General features: G+C 36.4%; 1 protein-coding gene across 2 annotated transcripts in view; it reads left to right on the plus strand.

The window, feature by feature from the left end:
* The window catches only part of IQUB (IQ motif and ubiquitin domain containing), a 119396-nt gene that overhangs the window by 49281 nt on the left and 49790 nt on the right, over positions 1-20325 (plus strand). The window contains exons 11-13 of one of the 2 annotated variants that reach the window (XM_040472092.1): positions 86-334; positions 1244-1429; positions 5126-5778. In XM_040472092.1, coding sequence (XP_040328026.1) covers positions 86-334; positions 1244-1429; positions 5126-5308 — 618 coding nt within the window. In that variant the 3' untranslated portion in view covers positions 5309-5778. Of the gene's footprint in view, positions 1-85; positions 335-1243; positions 1430-5125; positions 5779-20325 lie in introns of those variants that run through there. The other variant, XM_040472093.1, reaches the window with a different exon arrangement.

Genomic DNA, 20325 nt, shown 5'->3' on the forward strand with positions numbered 1-20325 from the left:
CTTCCTTCCTTCCTTCCTTCCTTCCTTCCTTCCTTCCTTCCTTCCTTCTTTCTCTTCCTCTCTCTCTCTCTCTTTTATTCTTTAGGTCCCTCAAGACCCATTGAAGTTTTATAAGAAGATTTACTTTTGCCACAGTTGCCAGCTCTATTTGCCTTCCACAGAGTTTGCCGTATCATCCACCTCACACCGCGCATACCGGTGTCGTAACTGCATTAACCTTGACAATGAGACTCGGCAACGAGAATCATTTCTGAAGTACAAATGTTTACTTCAACGGCTCTACTATTCAGAAGCTAATTATGAAGATGATTCTAAAATTGCTTTCCTGATGCAGGTATGATCAGTAAGGGTTGTCAGTCATGGATGAAATTTGTTCGCTGATATTACAGAAAATATTCCTGCTTTCCCACAGAAACCTTTTAAAATAATGGCTCCTTGGGCCATTGGGTGGCTGAGTTGGTAAAGCGACTGACTCTTAATTTCGGTCAGGTCTTGATCTCAAGATCCTGAGATCTAACCCCCAGCTCATGCTGGGCATGGAACCTGCTTAAGATTCTCTCTCTCCCTCTCACCCTGCCCGTCCCCCACTCATTCTCTTTCTCTCTGTCTCTCCATCTCTCTCTCTCTCAAAAATTAAAATAAAATAAAAGTACTTTTATCTATGCTTATACTTGGTGACGCTTGCCCCTCTGGCAATTCTAAGTTTATATATGCAGACTTTGTGATAAGAAGTCATTTCAAGACTTTTAGCTAATATGGTTTAAATTGTAAAAGTTTGTAAACAGTTATTTCATTTCCCCCATTTTCCTTATTTTTTTCATTAAAACAACAAAGTCTTTTTAATAACACTAAGCAAATTGCTTACTTTATTAAATCTCAATTTCTTCATTTGTAACATGGAAATAAAGTGACCTACAATAACCCTGAGAATAAGATGATAGTGACAAATTTTGAAAAGCACCAAGTACCATATATACATGTAAGGTAAAATTAGCATCCTGGATGAAATATATGCAGCTTTTTCTGGGTTAAAGATGCAGTCATGACTGTGAAACTGATAATGTAGTTTGGGCAGAATGAGCAGAGGTTTGGAGAAAAATAAATTGTAAGAAGCAACTTCATGAATAACGTTTCTCTCTTAAAAATATACTCTGATAATGTATTTCTTCAAGTAATTTAATAATCTTAAAGAATGTTATATTTAGAAGAAAACATTATTTTTCAAACTTGTTTTGACATGCAGCTAGAAGATATTCAGTACCTGATAGAGAACATATGGGCATCGCAGTCAGCACTCAGTGCCTGGAATGATCTCCATGATCTGGTCATGGTCAGGTGGGATAAGTCCTTGGAATGGTCCCCCTGGAACTGCATTCTTCTTACCAAAGATGAAAGCATTGCTCATCTCAAGCTAACAAGTATTGAAGAGGTAAGAAAGAGGAGAATTTATTTGGGGAACTCATTTAATCATTGAAAATTTTAGAGATAGTGTGACTGCTTTTTACTACATCCAAGGATAATTTAAATACTTCCATTGGATTAAGAAACAGACTGGATAACAGTAACAAATATGTGGATGGTGTGTATGGCTGAGATTAAAATTAAAGGAAGCCAAGGCATGGAAAAGGACAAGATAAGAGATCAGAATATCTTACAAGTATCTAAACTGGATATCACTCTCTCTTAATAATAGCAAGTTGAAGCACATAGTTCCATAGTAAATTCCATGCGGACAGAGGTTTTATTTAGCTTATTCATGTCTGTATCTCTAATACCTACACCAGTGCCTGTCCCAGACTAGGGGTTTACTAAATATTTGTTGAATGAATAAATGAAATAACAGATAGGTATTATGTAACCTAGACTCTGCCTTTCTTTGATTAACCATCATGAGTCTGCCTAAAAAGCACACTAAATTCTCAAATTTTGTTCATAATCTTGTGCTCTAAATGGCAATTATACTGATGGACTATTGGTTCTGAGGCTCCAGTTTTCATTTTCTCCCAAATGACTAGGAGTGGGGAAAACGCTGTAAAAATTCAATACCATTTAATTTCATTAACTTACAAGATGCAATCTGTAAAACATTTCAATGAACAGAATTGAGTTCATCAGAGAGCTTCATTTACACGAAGCAAGCTTAGGACCCAACAGTTGATAGTGATTCTCTGCCTTCTATTGATTAAATTCCTATACTTTGAATTTCATGCAAAATGTCAGTTAGGAGAAAATAAAGAACTGACTTCAAATATAATAGTCACTTTGAATGGTGCTATTCCCTGCTTGTGTTTTTACTGAGTAGAGGGGAGGGTTTAAAGAGGAGGAACTAGTTAAATTTGTAGTTTTTTGGAATAATTTTCCAGTAGAAGTCAGGCTAAGAAAAATTGCACTCTAGGGATTGAAAGAAAGAGCAGCAGAAATTGAAGCTGTGTTAAATATTATATTTAGTAAACTAAGCTGCTTCATAAATATGTAATCACTTGAAGCATAGCCAATACTACAATATCATTTCATCTAGGACCTATAGTGGGATTGAAGTTCATTCCCAAAGCTGATATTCTACTGTTTCAATTAATCCACACACTCCCTTTGTGTATTTAATCAAATTAGTGTAGTATCCAATTAAATGTTCTATTCACATGCATTCCTAATTTCTGGATGCCTATAAATTTCTATAAAGAGAGCTAAGGTTCTCAACCAGACAAACTAAAAAAAAAAATGCCTTTTTATGGTTTTGGACTAGGTGTAATCTTTTATTAATATTCAGCTTTTTAAAAAGAATAGTTTGTGTCTTGCCACAAGTTAAAGTTAAAGCATTTCTAGAATTTCCTTAATGCACAGAGATATTTGCTTTCTCAGTAAGTAAAAAAATACTCAAACGTTAAAATAATCTTGGCCCCCCGTAATCATGACACAAGTTATAGGAAAAGTGTGGAAAAGACTTCTGTTCTCTGAACCATAAATGAGGCAGAGCAATTTCTCATGGTACACACGTTGGTCAAAGTAGGAACAACAATGGATGTAAAGTCAGGAGATCTGACACAGTATGTCCCCATTTCTGTCACTAACAATCTGTAGGACGTTAAGACCTGCCCTCTTTGCTTCACAAATTTTTATAAAGTTTAGCTAAAATCATGGAATCAATATAGAGGATCAGAGCAGCCTTGGTTGAATTCTGGCTGTATCATTTATGAACTGGGAGAAGTTGAGCAAATTTGTCAATGTCTTAGTGCCTGTTTTCTCATCTATAAAAGGGGATGATATGAAAAGGGAAATAATATAAAAAGGGGATAATATATATTGGATATTTTCCATTTTATATTATTCTTTAAGAGTTGCTAATTGTTCCTTTGCTTGTATGTACCATAATATGCTTATCTCACCTTTAGTGATTGTTTTTTTTTTTCTATAAAGGTACTTTGAAAACTTATAAAGATCTGTACATGTATAATTTAATGTTGAATAACAGAAGTGTGTTAGTTTTTTTGTTTTTTTTTTAATGAAGTAAGGACTAAGAAGTGGTTGAACATAGTTAGATCAGTGCAAAGGATGAGTATTATGCCCTGGTAAATTGGTCTGTAAAAAGGAGACTTTAAGCCAGGACACTCCTACATGATACTCTCTGCCAGAATGGTGTGTCCTTTAGCTCCTTTCCTGCAGGCTCTCTTTACATTTGTTTTGACACTATGGAGGGTCTTTAGTGAGGGATGTATTACTTTTAGAAAACAAATTCTAGGAGGAGGTACAAGTAGTGGTTTAGTTGAAAAGAAGGGTCGATTAAGATTAATAAAGGAAACAGATGGTATTTATTAATTCAACTAGGATTTTCTTTTGAATGTGCCAGATACAGTGCTAAGTGCTTGGAGAAAAACAAAGATGTGTAATGGACACAATCATGGTTTCTGTTGTATTTAAGTTTGGTTGGAAATAACAGACTAAGCAATTTATAATGACTTAATTAAATGTGAAGTTAATTTCCTTATCAAACAAGAAGTTAAGTCCAGATGGTGGCTCCACAGTGCTCTCAGAAACCCAAGCCCTCTAACTTTCTCTTCAGCCATCTTTAACCTTTCACTTTCATTCTCATGCTTGTGGAGTCTTAGAGATAAAATAGCTCATTCTCTTAAAAAGCTTTCTTGTAAGCTTCATCCAATGGCTTCTATTATGTATACATGTATGTATAATGGCCTGAAACTTGTCACATGGCCACCCCTAGCTAGAATAAAGGCTAGGAAAGCTAAGCACATCACACAATACAAAATAAGGCCCTTCTGCAAAATCAGGCCTCTAAATATGAATAGAAGAAAGAATGAATATTGGGTTGGCAACTAGCAGTCTGCCACTCTTAGTAGAAAACAGATTATCTTATACTGTGGCAATGCTACATAACAGAGAAAGTTCAAAGTATGCTATAGCTGTGGAGAGACCAGAAGCCTAAATATTAATTAAGAATAAAAATGGAAAGGTACAGAGACTTGATAAAGGCAGGAAGGTTATTTTCTACTTAAAGACAGAAAATGGACTCATGAGGTGGGAATTAAGTAGTAAAAAGGGTGAGTAAAGGGAGGTTTATATTGTCACAACACCATTGTGATCTTTGTTTTGGACAGGGAGATAAGTACCAGTCTTAGAAAAAAATAATTCAAGTTGGTAATTGTGTGGGTGTTGAAGTACATTTAAAGAGAGAACCAACGTGACAAGATCATAATTCAAAAATATTGATATCTACCTTGTGGTGTTGAGAGACACATATATGAAAAAGACCCAATTTGAGCCTTTAAGGAGTATTTTTTTATCATGGAAAGACTCTTGAGCAAATAGTGAAATTCAAGACAGAATGAACTAAATATTATAATTAAAATATATAAAAGTACTAAGTACCTGCAAGTAAGGAGGAAGGAGGGATTAGTTTGGACTCATAGGTCAGAGGGAGAGTCAGGAAAGGCCTCAAGTTTACAATGTCATAGGAGCTGAGCCCTGAAAGATATTAGACAAAACTGGGAAGAAATATACTGTGGGCTGAGAGAACTGGTATACGAAACTGAGACATGAAAGTGTTTTTATTTTTTTACCTGGCAAAATATATCTGTGACATTTAATAGAACTTGATTTTCTTTTCTTTTAGGGATATGAACCCTCGTTTATTCACAAGATCAAACACAAACATATCCTGGCTAAGAACTATTTTTCTCAAATTCCAGTGCTGGCTTCATTTATACTTGATGATGGTGAGATAGATGAGATCAGAAAGAAATATCACTCAGAAACAACACCTAAGATTATAGTGTCCCAGAGACCTAGTCCCTAGAAGATCCAGGAGTGTTTGATGATCAGTACTTTTGTCCACTGCTAATAGAGTAATAAGAGAGCACACAACATGGAAATAGAATTTTATCTTTTTATTGATTTTAATTGTTTTTTGTTTCTCATATTATCATAAGTTGTATAAAGATAAAACAATATAAATGCTTTATTGTTACACAATTAGTGATCAATTGAAATATAGTTTTGTTCCTGAAATTAATGTTTTAAGGTAAAGAGAACATTTTATTCTTCACATTCTTACATTAAAATATTTAAAATCTCAAGTGCACTATATTAAAACCAACAAACAAAACCTAGGCTCAACTTTCAACTCAAGTAATTTATTTTAAGGTAAATGTAGTTATAGAAGAATAGTCAGTATGTGGATGGGAGGAAACATAGAATTCCATTTTTGAAAATCTTTACAGGTAAGACAAAAGATGCTATGCTTTAATACAGTGATGTGAATCTTCACTTTTTATCTTCTACTTTTATCTTCCATCCTTCCTGAAATCCCAGTAAAACAACTGGAATTATTTATAAACAAACAAATAAACGCATTCTATGCTGGAAAACAGGGTAAACGGTAGAACTATCTTTTACTGTGGGAGTAAAACTGCCAGTGGGGCAATGATGAAATTCTGTAGGAAGAATAAACTTGGTTAAATAAACTATAGCAACCCCTTTCCCCAGTAAGCCAAAGGAATAACCTTAACCGCATGCATGTCAGACTTACAGTGATGAATAAGAATGTGTGAGTCAGTCTTTTTTTTTTCTTTTCTTTTTTTTCAACGTTTTTTTTTTTTAATTTATTTTTGGGACAGAGAGAGACAGAGCATGAACGGGGGAGGGGCAGAGAGAGAGGGAGACACAGAATCGGAAACAGGCTCCAGGCTCCGAGCCATCAGCCCAGAGCCTGACGCGGGGCTCGAACTCACGGACCGCGAGATCGTGACCTGGCTGAAGTCGGACGCTTAACCGACTGCGCCACTCAGGCGCCCCTGTGTGAGTCAGTCTTAAGAGGAGATTGATGGCACACTCAAAATAGGAAAATTCAAGGAGGGTTTATTTACAAAGGGCCTTATTATAAAGTGTGGGCAGTGTGTAGGGAAACTAAAGGAATAGTGCATGAACCCTGGGCCAGTACGAGATAAGCTGTCTCTACCGCTAGTCTCCAATGAGCCTGGGGAGGGAGAGGTCTGAGAACTCAGAGTGTAACGTAGATATATGAGAGGATCAGAAAACAACTGTCAAGGGATGGCCAACCCTAGATGGTCTCAGGAACTGGAGAAATAAATACTCTAATTTCATACTTCTCCCTTCCTCCAGTCTCCTGCTTGCATTTCCCATTTATAGAACCCAGAAGTAAAGCAGGAGAAATAGAAGTCTGTTGGAATAATTCATGCAGCTCTGGGGCAAAGAGTAGAAGAGATAATGGGAAAAGTGGAGCTGGATGACTAAATAGAAGATACTTCGCTAGAGAGAAAGAATTTAAAGTGAAACTCTATAACTCAAGTAGCAGTATTTCTCTCACACACACACACACACACACACGCACGCACACACGCACAATAATTTGGGGGTGGGGTGGGGGGAGAATCTCCTAATTCCAATCAGTAGACAATGAGCTGTTCTCTTAAGTTTAGTGATCAAGGAATTCAATCTAAATATTAATATTTGTTGTATATAAATATTTGCCAACATTTCAACAACATATTTTGTAGGATATCTACAATGTTTTTTTAATTTAGCAAAATCGTGGTACATGGCAATTATTTGTAAGGAACTAAACATCAAAGGAACAAAGTGCTATAATGCTATTAATTTCAAGGTTTCATGGACAATTCAGACATTCTGGGAACTTTCTAAATGGTGAATTACAGATGGGGTTAGACTGATCACTGATAAACAGGTAACAACTTAAGGCAGACAAGAGTGGGTTTACACCGGAATGTAAATTATCAGATTTTCACAAGACAATGTAGGAGAATGCCCCATCTTAGAGATGGAAGGGTGGGGAGGCAAGCAGCAAGGGAGAAATATTCAGATAGGGACAAATAAGAGACTTTGAGAATTCTTCTATTTGCCCCAAGGGCGAATCAACTGACTAGATAGCGTTTGCTCTTAGTATAGAAGATTTTGGAATACAACAAGGAGGGGTGGACCAACCAGAGCAATTAAATTCATTAATGGAAAGGGGCAGTACCTACAGGGCTGGGAGAATAACCATTAAGCGGAAAACACAGCTCAACAGCAGAAAGACTTTCCTCAATAAAGTCAACTATTCTGGTAAACACTTTTCAATCCTTCTAGAACTACTTGTTTTACACAGCTATCTGAAAATCCACAGCAGAAGGGACGAGAAGAGGTATCTGGCTAGAGAGCCATCAGTGGGCGGAGCGGGGGCGGAGGGGGAGTCAGGTTGCTACCCACTAAAATTTTAACTCCAGCATACTGGAGAGCAATGACTTGTTGAGCAGTTAGGTTCTCCTGCTTCCATAGTATCTGCATTCCTCAACTTTATGGCCTGATGAACATATTTCCCTTAGCCCACTAACTAATGAAGCTGTAGAAGGCGTTTCCTTCTTTCTCTTTTATGAAGACTGTATTATATGGTTACAGGCCTAACAATAGAATAGAACAATATTTTACAAATTGCAAAACAAGCTGATCAAGAATAGTCACTATATATATGCGTGTATATATATGTGTGTGTGTGTGTGTGTGTGCGCACGTGTGTGTATACGTGTATATATGTGTGTGTGTATGTATACACATATATACGTATGTATATGTGTATATATATATATATGTATAAATATAGTGACTATTCTTGATCAGCTTGTATCTATCTATCTATCTATCTATCTGGATTAAAAAATTAAAAAGGGACCCTTCTGAGGAATGATATTCACATAACAAATCTCTTCATTCATGTTAAGGATATTTGATAGCACTTTTCGTCCTTTGGGGAGAAATTGATACTGGGAAAAAATTGCTATTACCCAGATAAACAATTGCTAAATTCCCAAAAACAACACATAAATGGCAATGACCAGCAGGTTTCATTCTTGAAAGAGATTTGATGGATTAGCTCAACATAGTTCCCTAGAATTTAGAGGAAAGGGACAAAATAATGAAATAGATGAGCAAAAATAATAAGTTTAACGAACTTACTAGAAATAACAATACACTAGAAATAACATAAGCCTAGAATGGAGTAGAAAAGGAGAAGCAATTAGCAAAGAGAGATTTAAAGCCGATTTTCCCAAGCTAAAAAGATCTATAACCTTAGCTGTATAAAGAATCTACCAAGTACTGGGAAAATGAACATACAGACACACATAGAAACAATCTCGTGGTATTTCTGAATTTCAGGAATATTGGACAAATTCCATAAGCATGCAAGTTGGAGGGGGAAAGTAGCCACAAGAAAATAAAATCAATAGCAGCCTCATAGATTTCTGTTACCCAACACTAAATGCCAGAAGGAAGGAACATTTCTATTGAAGGATTTCGAATTTTGAGGGTAAAAAAGATGATTTAAGAATTTTACTTTTGGGAAAATATTTGTGAAGATAGCAGAAAGACATTGTTAAGCAGAAGGCATATCATGAATCTCTATGTACCCATTCTGTACTCCAGCCAACCTTAAAACTATAGAAGTAAGGTATGGACGTGACACCGTATATGAGAAAAGGCAGTGAGCACTGCAAGTTCAAGATCCTTTCTAAATGATCATTTGTGTGGTTATGAAACAATGTAATGAACAAAAATAATTCCTCAAATGAAAATCTATACTGCAAAAAAAAAAAAAATCAATCTACCAAAATAATACCCTGACTATTCCAATAAAATGTCTACTATAGGAGCATTCAGAGGGATAAAAGTGTTCCAAGTCTTTTTAATGGGAGAAGTTTCAACAGATAGATAGGAAAGTAGATATTAAAATATTTAGTTAAAAAATTTAAAGACTAATGCTAGCAGAATGAAAATTGAATTATAAACTCCACGTTTCTGGAGGCAAAAAGGGAACAACAAACTTGAAAACTATTATGAAATAAAGCGTTTTTGTTTTTATTTTCTAAGGTGAGCAGGAAGAAGTACATATAAGAAACCAGGTTAAAAAATCACAGTGCGTAAATTCAGATAGGTAAAGTTATCTAGTAAAGGATAGTTATTATCATAGTGTATCCAAAGAGTGAACTATTTGCTGCGTACCAGATATATACCCCAAATGGAATGACATAGAAAGGTTAAAAATAATGATAACTTTGTAAAATTGCAATAGTCATATGTAAGCAGACAACAAAAAAATAATGGTAGCAATATTAATTTCCTGGATGAAACTGAGAAGAAAAACAGCAGAGCAAAGAGAGTTACTTTATCTTGATAAATTATTATTCACAGTATAAATGAATAATTAATCTCCATGTTAGATACAAAAGTAAGTTTAAAAAAAGTCATTTGAAAGACAATTCTCCATAGGCTTCTTGCACTTCTGAATGTCTTTTGAGCAGAGGTAGTAGTTCTGCTTTTTTTCAGACTTATTTTGAAGGATGTTTGTGTAGCTAGCAGTCTTGGAAGATAGGGATAGTGTTTACTGTTCACTATAAAAGATTCAGAGTCTCTAAGCCCAGGATTTCTATCCTGCAAACAACTCACTGTGCGTGCATGTGGCGTCTGGACCTTGTATCACCCTGGTGGAATTAGGGCAAAATGCTGATATTCTGGCCGCTGCTATTTCTGTGAACAATAGATTCTGCTTCATCCCTGACCTAGGAGTCTCATGTCTTCCACTCTCATCTACGAAATTCCAGCAGGCAAATTTGTTAGCATCTCAGACCCTTTGCAGTTCTTGACGCAGATAACCTTAAAAATGAAAAAATCGTGAGTCAAGAGGTAGAAAATGTTTCTCCTCTCTTTCCAGGGGTACTGGGTGACTGATTGCAATTCTTCATCCTCTTGAAATGTGGCAGGATTATGTAACATGCTTTGCCCAAAGTATTACGCAAGTAAAATTGTCTTGTGTCGCAAATGAGCATTGAAAGAATGAATAATTCTAAAGAAATATCTATAGATATTCCTCTAAGAAGTAGAAAAAGAGTGAATACTCCCCAACTCATGAGGCCAACATATCCTCAATACCAAAATTTGACAAGGATAGTACAAGAAAATGATAGGCCACTCTCACAATGAATATAGATGCAAAAATCCTAAACAAAATATTAGCAAATAAAATTTAAAAACATATTAAAAGATAAATAATGTCTTTTGCTGGATATTCTTCATTTGCTTCTTCAGATTTCCCTTCCACCCTTCTCTTCTCTGTTGTGTGCCCTTAGAGGCTGCTCTTTATGCACGTATCAGTGAGTGTATAATGTCCTCCAGTTGCATCTGGTCAGTGGGAAGCATCAGCAGGACATCTGAGATCTGGAAGACACACAGAGGTTGGGTATTTATTCTCTTGACTCCTATCTGATTTTTGGTCTGTTGTCAGTGACTGCATTTATCTGCCGGAGGCCGTATCTCTGATTGTATGTATGGTCAGCCTTTCTACTCTATAACTCTCTTTGAGTTCTGAGACTCATTCCTTTACTCCTTCAGCTTATGGGTGAATTGCTTTCTTTCGTAGCTAGGTTGAAGGTGCTTCACTTTTTTATTTTGATTTCCTTAAACTGTGCCCTTTCCTTTGTAAACCCTTTTCTAAATACTTTTCAAATTCACAGTTTGAGTGTGCCTCCTGGACCCTGACAAAAACAGTAACTGGTACCAGGAACAATCCGAGCAAACAGACTTTAAAATGGAATCTAGGCTTGGGCTGCTCACATATTTGGAGAGCATATGGATAACCTCCTTGCCAGGGGGAAATAGGACACTGGTAATGTGCACCATGTGGTAGCATCATGATAACTCAAAATATCACAAGTGGTGGTGCACAATGGGGTGCATGTGGAGGATAAGCATAGGGAGATCAAATGGCTGAGCCAACTAGTCACTTTGGTGGCAAAGATTATGGCATAGGATGGTACTTCTTACAACTGAAAGGGTTCATAAGGAAAGGACAGACTGAAAGCCTTGAAGGTCCAACACAAGGCCCAGATAGAAATTCAGAAAACCTTAATGATAACTCTAAAGAAATTACTTATCTCCTGTGTTTACCTGTCAGATGTAACTGGGGATTAAGTCTAGAGCCTGACTGGAAGGTTTACAGAGTTATACTGTTAGTAAAGTGTGTACCCAGGCTAGATCACATTAAGGTAAGGATAGTGGTGAGGAAGAACAAACAAGGTATGGTCGGGTATGGGTTAGCCTATATACTGAAAGAGTTGTAGGATTGTGTCAGTTTTTATCAAGAGTTAGGGGAGCATGTATAAGAGTTTATTCTAAGACTATTAGACCAAAAAGGACAAAACAAAAGATTGCACCAAAGCAAATTCATGTTCTTGCCTAGAATTCAGGATTTACTGTGTTGGCTTGAGGCCCTGTGAACTGCTAGATATGTTTACCACTAGAAAGTGACCTATATCAATGACCTCAAAATGCAAGAACTTCCCTCAAAAACATCATTCAGGAAAATGGGTTGGTGGGGTGGATCTATTATGTGTGACTTTCTCAGACACCCCTTAGAGGTGTCAGTACTACACAAGAGGATCTTCGCCAAGGCATTAAGAAATGCAGTCGTGAGTGTGTTACCAGCTTCCCTGAAAAGCTCTGTGGTGGCTGTTCCCTATAGGCTGGAGATGACAGTGGGAATATCGTTATGGAATTTGATAACCTGATTTTATGGGAACAATGTGATCCCCAACGCTAAAAGCCGAGTGGTGAAGCTTAACCATCGGAGAAAAAGAGGGCAGAGTTATAATAAAAAGCCCTAGGAACAAAGTGATTTACCCTGAAGAGATTTATAAGGATGATTAAATGATAATCAGATCCACGGGGATGAAACGGACAGTCATATTCATTTTCTAGAGCTCCTGTAACAAATTACAACAAACTGAATGGCTTAAAACAACAAGTATTTCTTTTATCACAGTTCTGCAGGCCAGAAGTCTGAAATCAAGGTGTTGGCAGAGACACTCTCCAGATGCTATGTCAGAGAATCTTTTCTTGCCTCTTCCAGCTTCTGGTGGCTCCAGGCATTTCTTGGATTCTTTGGCTGTCGTATTCCAATCTCTGCCTTTATGGTCACATGTGGCCTCCTTCTCTTAATGTGTCTGTTTTCTATTCTTCTGCCTCTTATGTGGATACTTATCATTGGATGATTCACTAAGTGACGACATTACTAAAAAATGCCCATAATAAACTGTACGTTATCAGATTGACCCAATCATAAAGTTGAATGTACACAGCATCATTCCATTGTGAAGTGGAAATTGTATATTCAAGAACACCCTTGTAGGTTTAGAAGTTACAAGTAAACCACATGAAGTAGATACTTCAGACTCCCATGTTATATACTCCTACTGCTTTCCCCCTTACCCCTCAACAAACAACTATGGCTTCATGGACAGTTGCCTATGACCACTGAAATGGAAGGAAAAAAAGAATTGGTTTACAGAAGGATCTTCACACCATAGTGTCAATAGATGATCCAGTTTAGGGAAAGGTCTGCACATATGCTTCCCACTTTACTGCAGCTCCACTTTGGAACACCATGGAAGACACTATAAAGAATTCTCTTGAAGGGAAGACTTTCAAGTGGCACATCTTGTTATCTACTTTTTGTGCAATGGGAACATAGTTGGTGGTATAGATCTACAGAGATCCATGGGCAGTACCTACAAGGTTAATCAACTGGAAAGAGACTTAGAATAATATTTTCTTTTTAATTTTTTAACATTTATTCATTTTTGAGACAGAGAGAGACAGAGCATGAACTGGGGAGGGTCAGAGAGAGGGAGACACAGAATATGAAACAGGCTCCAGGCTCTGAGCTGTCAGCACAGAGCCCAACATGGGGCTCGAACTCACGGGCCGCGAGATCATGACCTGAGCTGAAGTCGGCCACCCAACCAACTGAGCCACCCAGGCGCCCCTAGAATAATATTTAAAACTTGATGATAAGGAGTTGGGGGGATGCATGTGGGTAAGCATGTCCTATGTAAGTGCACTCCAGATGGCATCTGCTGCAGAGGATGCTGTCAGTAATCAAGCAGACAAGATTATTCCTCCTATGTATCTCAATCAGCTTCTTCCACCAGATTTCTGGTGTTTGCTCAATGGGTTCATTCACAAACCAACACTGACAATATGGATGGAACTCATCTATGGGCTTAACAACAGGGATTTTGCTTCACTTAGTCCCATTTGGCTACAACCACAGCCAGGTATCTAATCTGCCAATAGCAGAGGACAATAATAAGCCACAAAATGATAATATTCCCCAGGGAAACCAGCTGGCAATCTGATGGATAGTTGAGTATATTGGATCAGGGAAAGGGCATTCTCATGAATATAGATGTTTAATATGCATATGGGCTTGTCTTCCTTGCTTACAGTATTTCTGTCCACACAATCATTCATGGACCTACAGGAAGTATTGCTTATCATTATGGTTTCATGTATTACATTACCTTCAACCAAGGACTCATTTCACAGAGGAGGAAGTGAGACATTGGGTTCAGGCTCACAGAATTAACTGGTCTTACCATGTCCTTACTACCTAGAAATATCTGGCTTGATTAAATTCTAGAATGACCTACTGAAGGGTCAGTTATGGCATCATCGGAGTGACAATACCCTGAGGGGTTGGAGTGCTGTCTTACAGGATGTAGTATATGCCTTAAATCATTGGTCAGTATATACTGTCTCTTTCAGCCAGAATGCATAGGCTGGGAAAAAATGGGCAGAACTAGCTAGTGGATGTTGCTATCTCTCCTATCCTAAAAATGCACAGAACTGGGAACAAAAGATAAAGCTGAGTGTGACCCCTTTTACTGTTATGCCATGTAATCTACATAAAATTATCACTGTTCATCCTTTCAACCTTGTACTCGATGGATGAATGGATAAAGAAGATGTGGTATATATATATGTGTGTGTGTGTGTGTGTGTATACATATATGTATACACACACACACACACACACACACACACACACACACACACACACACATATATGACTTCCAGAGGGAAAACTGAAAAAGTTTAGTTAAAATAATATACTGGGGGCTCCTGGGTGGCTCAGTCGGTTAAGTCCGACTCTTGGTTTTGGCTCAGGTCATGATCTTACAGTTCATGAGATTGAGCCCCAAGTTGGGCTCTGTGCTGACATCATGAAGCCTGCTTGGGATTCTCTCTCTCCTTCTCTCTCTGCCCCTCCCCCACTCACACTTGCTCACTCGTGCATGCATGTGTTTTCTCTCTCACCCTCTCTCCCTCTCAAAATAAATAAACTTTAAAAATAAGACTAATATACTGGATGCTCTTTGCTTGAGAAGAATGTATATTCTGTTGGATGATGTAGTCTATAGACGTCCATTATATGCAGCTAATTGATGGTGTTGTTGAGTTCAACTGTGTTCTTACTAATTTTCTGGATGCTGGATCTGTACATTTCTGACAGAGGGATGCTGAAGTGCCCAACTATAACAAAATAATCCTAATTCCTCCCTTCCATCCCTTGTATCATTGCTGTCATTCATTTCACTTACATATAAGCATACATAAACATATATATGATATATACAAACACACGCAAAGTCATTTTGCTACTGTTTTTAACGAAATGTTATCTGTTAAATCAATTAGGAGTACTGTTCTAGTAGGTTGTGACTATTTGCCTGTCATTCTCTCCAATATAAGGTTTGACCTTACTTCTGTTATGGATCTAAAAAGAGTTGTTGATTTTTCAGTTGGCTCAGCTTTTTATTTGTTAGGACAGAGTGGGCACTTCTAAGCTTTTTTACATGCTGTACCAAAACTCCCCTAGATGTTCTGGGCTTGGAAGGAATTCTAATAATCCTTTTGCCAACTTAAATTTAATGTACTGCATAATTTTAAAAACATTTCTTCTGTTACACATCTAATACATATAAAATAGATTAAAATATTACCAATAAAAGTCAATTTAAAAAAACATATACTCAATTTTCAGTCTTAATGATTCAGGAAGAAATATTTCCACTATAGTCATTATATGTATGCATTTATATAATCAGGAAAGGAAAATACATACTCTATAGAGAATTATGAACTTCTCAATATGAATAGTTTGTGATAATGACAATGTCTGCTTTTCATCGCATATTACGGACAGCTATTGCAAGATGTTTGTGAAATCTACACTGAATTTGAACTTCTTTCCCACATATACTGTAGAATTAAATTACAATTTGAACAAATACATGCTAAGAGTGTTCTCAGATTCTAGAGAGCTGATATATTTGCATTGTGTCAAAACTGAAATTAAGAGCATATCAAAAACTGAATTGAGCAATGTTTAATCATTGCTGATTCAAGTGACTTGGAGTGAAAATCAATATAGGGGATGCAGAAGCAAATTGATACTGAACAGAGTGTAAAAGTTTTGCACAAGTCCAATGACTATATTTTTCTGACTCTCCAATAAGGTAATATACTGGAGTTTAGTATTTCCTGCTAGTATTGGATTTGTGAGTTGAATTAGGTACAAGAACAAGTAATGAAAGAAGGAGACTGGATTATTTTTCCTTAATAGCTTTTCAAATTGTTATCTATATACTTACAGATATGCATTTTCACACCCTGGATATTCCCCTTGTTTGTTTGGTCGGTTGGTTGGTTGGTTGGTTGGTTGGTTGGTTGGTTGGTTTTTTTCCTACCTTCTCTCCCATGCCTCTACTTTATTCTAATCTTATTTTATTTTAAGGCCAGCCCAACTGTACTTCATGATGTGGACTAGTTACTGTGCCTTAGGGCCACAATGTTAAGTAAAATGCTATCCATGCCCTAAAGGAACCTATGTAGATAGATAGACAAATAATTGTGACCTTTCTGTGCTTCTTCATCCATAAAGTAGGCAATACTTCTTAACTGACTGAGCCACCCAGGCACCCCCCAAGTAGGCAATAGTTCAGCAGCAGGATTGTTAACAATTAAGACTGTTTATGTAAAATATATGGGAACAGGAAATGTTAAATATTTGTTAAATGAAGGATTAAAGTTTGCTGTCTTTAAGTGCTTTTAAAGACAGCTTAATTTTCTTTTATGATTTCATATGCAGTATTTTGTTGGGGGACACGCAGAATTAGGTCTTACCCTCTAATGATGGGTCATCTGTTTTTGTGGCCTGCTTGCTTGTTAACAGTGCCATGGCTCTGTGGGAATTTGTCCAACAGCCAGCGCATGCTAATTTGACCTGCAACTCATCCCTTACCTTTATTGTTTCCTTTTATTCAGAGCTCTGCTTTAAGCAGAACTCTGCTTTCTACAGTTAAATGTTCCAGGTGTATAAAGTGTGAACAGCTACTGTGATACTTTGCAGCTATGAACTTTACGAGCGTTCAAGAGGTTATTATGAACTTCCTGTGGCGCTTCCTCAGAAAAAACCCATCTTCACAAGAGCTTTCTCTGTAAATTGTTTGCTTCGTTCTCTCCGCCACTCAGCTTGGCTCCTCACTAATGCTGTGTTTGGCAGCCTCCAGTGGTGTTCCTAACCTGCATGTATCTTTCCCAAGTTAGAAGCAGCTGGGCAATTTTAGGAAAACAACAACTCACTAATTCTTTCATTTCTAATTTGTAAAGCCAGTAATTCTCTCAAACTTTAGGATCCTGGTTTGGCTTTGAAACAAAGAACTATATATGGTCTTAAACTTTCTAGGCTTTAAAATTTACAAATATCCTCTTAATGTGAGAGTTTTAAAAATACCAGTTACTGGAATAACAAATATTATATACTGTGATAGCTCTATTTTCCTTACCTGTTTTTACGTTCACATGAATAAAACCAACTGGAGTTGGTCTCACATTGTAAGAAACTATTTCATTTGTATCACACACAGCAAGTAGTCAGAAAAGATCCTTGAGTTGAAAAAATTTTTAAGTTGCTTTCAAGTAAATAATAAAGACTTCTTATCTGCTAAACAAAACCCCCAGTTGTTTTATAATAACGATATGTTTTTGTAATTGTTTTCTTTGGAGAAAATTCTAGAGAGATTAATTATTTTTAGAATGAATTTAATGTCTGCTGGTTTTCAAACTTTTAAATTACATTATTATTTGACTGAACTGAACTCCTCTTGATCTGCCTTTTAAACGATCTTTTCCTTATAAATAACTGTTAGGGAAAAACTTACTAAGTAGGCCAAAATGCCACATACTGGTCAGGCTCCCTCCAGATATGAAAGTAGGGAGAAGGAAAGCAGCCTTGGATGTTCGACAAACTATAACAATACTTTGTTTTAAAAACATCAATATAGTGGGGCGCCTGGGTGGTTCAGTCAGTTGAGCGTCTGACTTCGGCTCAGGTCACGATCTCGCAGTTTGTGGGTTCCAGCCCCGCGTCGGGCTCTGTGCTGACAGCTCAGAGCCTGGAGCCTGCTTCGGATTCTGTGTCTGTCTCTCTCTGCCCCTTTCCCACTCACACTGTCTCTCTTTCCTTGAAAAATAAATAAACATTAAAAGTAAATAAATAAAAACATCAATATAGTAATAAAAATGCTATAAGAAATAGCAAAACTAGTTATGTTATTCTTTTAATAAAAACCGCATTACACAAGAAATAAATTTAAAAACCTATGACTCACAGAAAGGATCCTAATTCCCCCAATATACCTATAGTTGCAATTTTTACTCGTAGTGGTTGAAGTGTACATAAGAAATTTATTTTTATTGCATCATTTCATTATTGAGGTAAAATTTATAAAGAGTGAAATACATAGATCCTATGTGTATAATTTAATGATTTTGAAAAATGTGTACATCTGTATGACCAATATATTATAGAGCATAGATACGATTTCAGAAAGTAGTTTTGTGGCCCCATACAGTCAATTCTTACCCACCACAGACAATCACCATTCTGACTCCAGTCATCAGAGATTAGCATTGATGGTTCTTGAGTTTATATTATAAAGAACTCTTTTGTGCCTGGCTTCTTTTGTGCAATATAATATTTTTGAGATTCCCTGATGTTTAATGCCTCGGCAATTTGTTAATATTATTGTTGAATGATATTTTATTTGGATTCTCGCCAGGCTCTTTGGGCTATTATAAATAAGCTGCTATGAACTTTCTTTTACCAAGCCTTTTTCTGAATACATACTTTCATTTCTATTGAGGAAATATCTAGAATAAAAATTGTTATGTTGTAGGGCAGATATATTTGCAACTTTAGCACAATGGACTGAACAGTTTTCCATAATTGATTATATTATTTTACATTCCACCAACAATGTGTAAGAATTGTATTTGCTCTGAATCTTCACTAGCAGTTGGTGGTATAGGTCTTTTTGTTATCTTATTGGATGTGAAGTGGCATCTTATTATAGTTGTAATTTACATTTTCCTGTTGACTAATGAAGAACAACTTTCTGTGTTCTTACTGCATCATTCTTATGCATTCTGTTGGAAGGTGTTTCACCCATTCTTCAGTTGGATTGCTTTTCTTAGGTGTTAAGTATTCTTTATACTTTCTGAATACAAGTCCTCTGTCAGATACATATTGATGGCTCTTCCAGTCTGTGGCTCTCTGTTTAATTGTATCGTGTCCTTTCGTGAGTAACAGTTTTTAACTTGTGAAAGTCCAGTTAATCAGTTATTTTTATGGTGGTCAGTGCTTTTGTGTCCTAAGAAAAGTTTGCCTTCCCTCAAGTTGAGCAGGTATTCTTTCTTTCTACTTGTTTGTAGCTTTAGCTTTACATTTAGGTCCTTTACTCATCTGAATGAATTTCTGTATATTAAGTGAAATTGGGATTGACTGAAGTTTCTTTTTTTGTGTGTGTGGCTCTCTAGTTGCTAGAGCCATTTGTTGAAAGGAATTTCCTTTGTCCCTTCTTTTATTGGTACTTTGATAGTATTCTTTGCTTGTCTCCATTGATATCTGCTCTCACTTTTATTAATTTATTGTTTCTATTTATTTGGGGTTAATATGCTTATCTTTCCCTAGTTTCTTCAAGTGAAAACTTTGAAGAGAATTGATTTTAAATCTTTTATTCATATAAGCATTTCATGCTATAATTTTCCCTCTAAACAATGCTTTAGCTATACTCAACAAATCTGAGATGTTGTCTTTTCAACATCAATTTATGATATAAGAATGCAAAATAGTCAAGTGCTATTTGACTCTGTGCTTATTCTATTCTCATATAACCTAAAGGCACATTTCAAAGAAGAAAGTTTGAGGCAGGTTTCTATTCATATGCAATTATATGTATAAGTGCATAATTTGACTTTGGGCATAAAAATGAATTCCTCTAGAATAATATACAAGTATATTACATAAACCAAATATATAAGATTTTTAAAACTATGCAATTTAAGAGGTAAGAGTATTCACTCAAAGTAAATTTATTTTAGTACTCATTTATAAAATCCAAATGACGAATACCCGCAACTTTAATATCAAATCACTCTAAGATTGCTATCATTTCTTTCTCTCCTTTTCTCTTGTTCTGTCCTCTGAATTGTTCTGATGATACATTATGAGGAAGGCTAAATATGCCTCACAAAAGTTCGTATTTGTTGAAAAAATTGACCATATCCTTGGGAAGGAGTACTACTCAAGAAACGAAATACACTTTATGCAATGGTCTGTGTTTTTATTTGCCAGCATTACTCAGAGAATGGTAGCCACATTTTGCCTGTCCAGGGCAGAAATGCCAAATAGCATTTCTGACTTCAATATTTATTACCCATAGTATATTTGTCTCCTATACATGCATATTGTTTAGAGTAGTGTGGCTAAGCCCATAGGTTGAACAGAAAATCAAACTTCTAATTTTATAGTGTTTCCATATATATCTCTTAGGCTGGAATGTATACACCTATCACAGCTAAGGAATTAGAAGGTGTCGTTGAAAGGTGTTGAGGTACATTGGA

This window comes from Herpailurus yagouaroundi, unplaced genomic scaffold (assembly GCF_014898765.1).
Source record: "Herpailurus yagouaroundi ecotype Mexico unplaced genomic scaffold, PumYag 100, whole genome shotgun sequence".
Taxonomy (NCBI): Eukaryota; Metazoa; Chordata; class Mammalia; order Carnivora; family Felidae; genus Herpailurus; species Herpailurus yagouaroundi.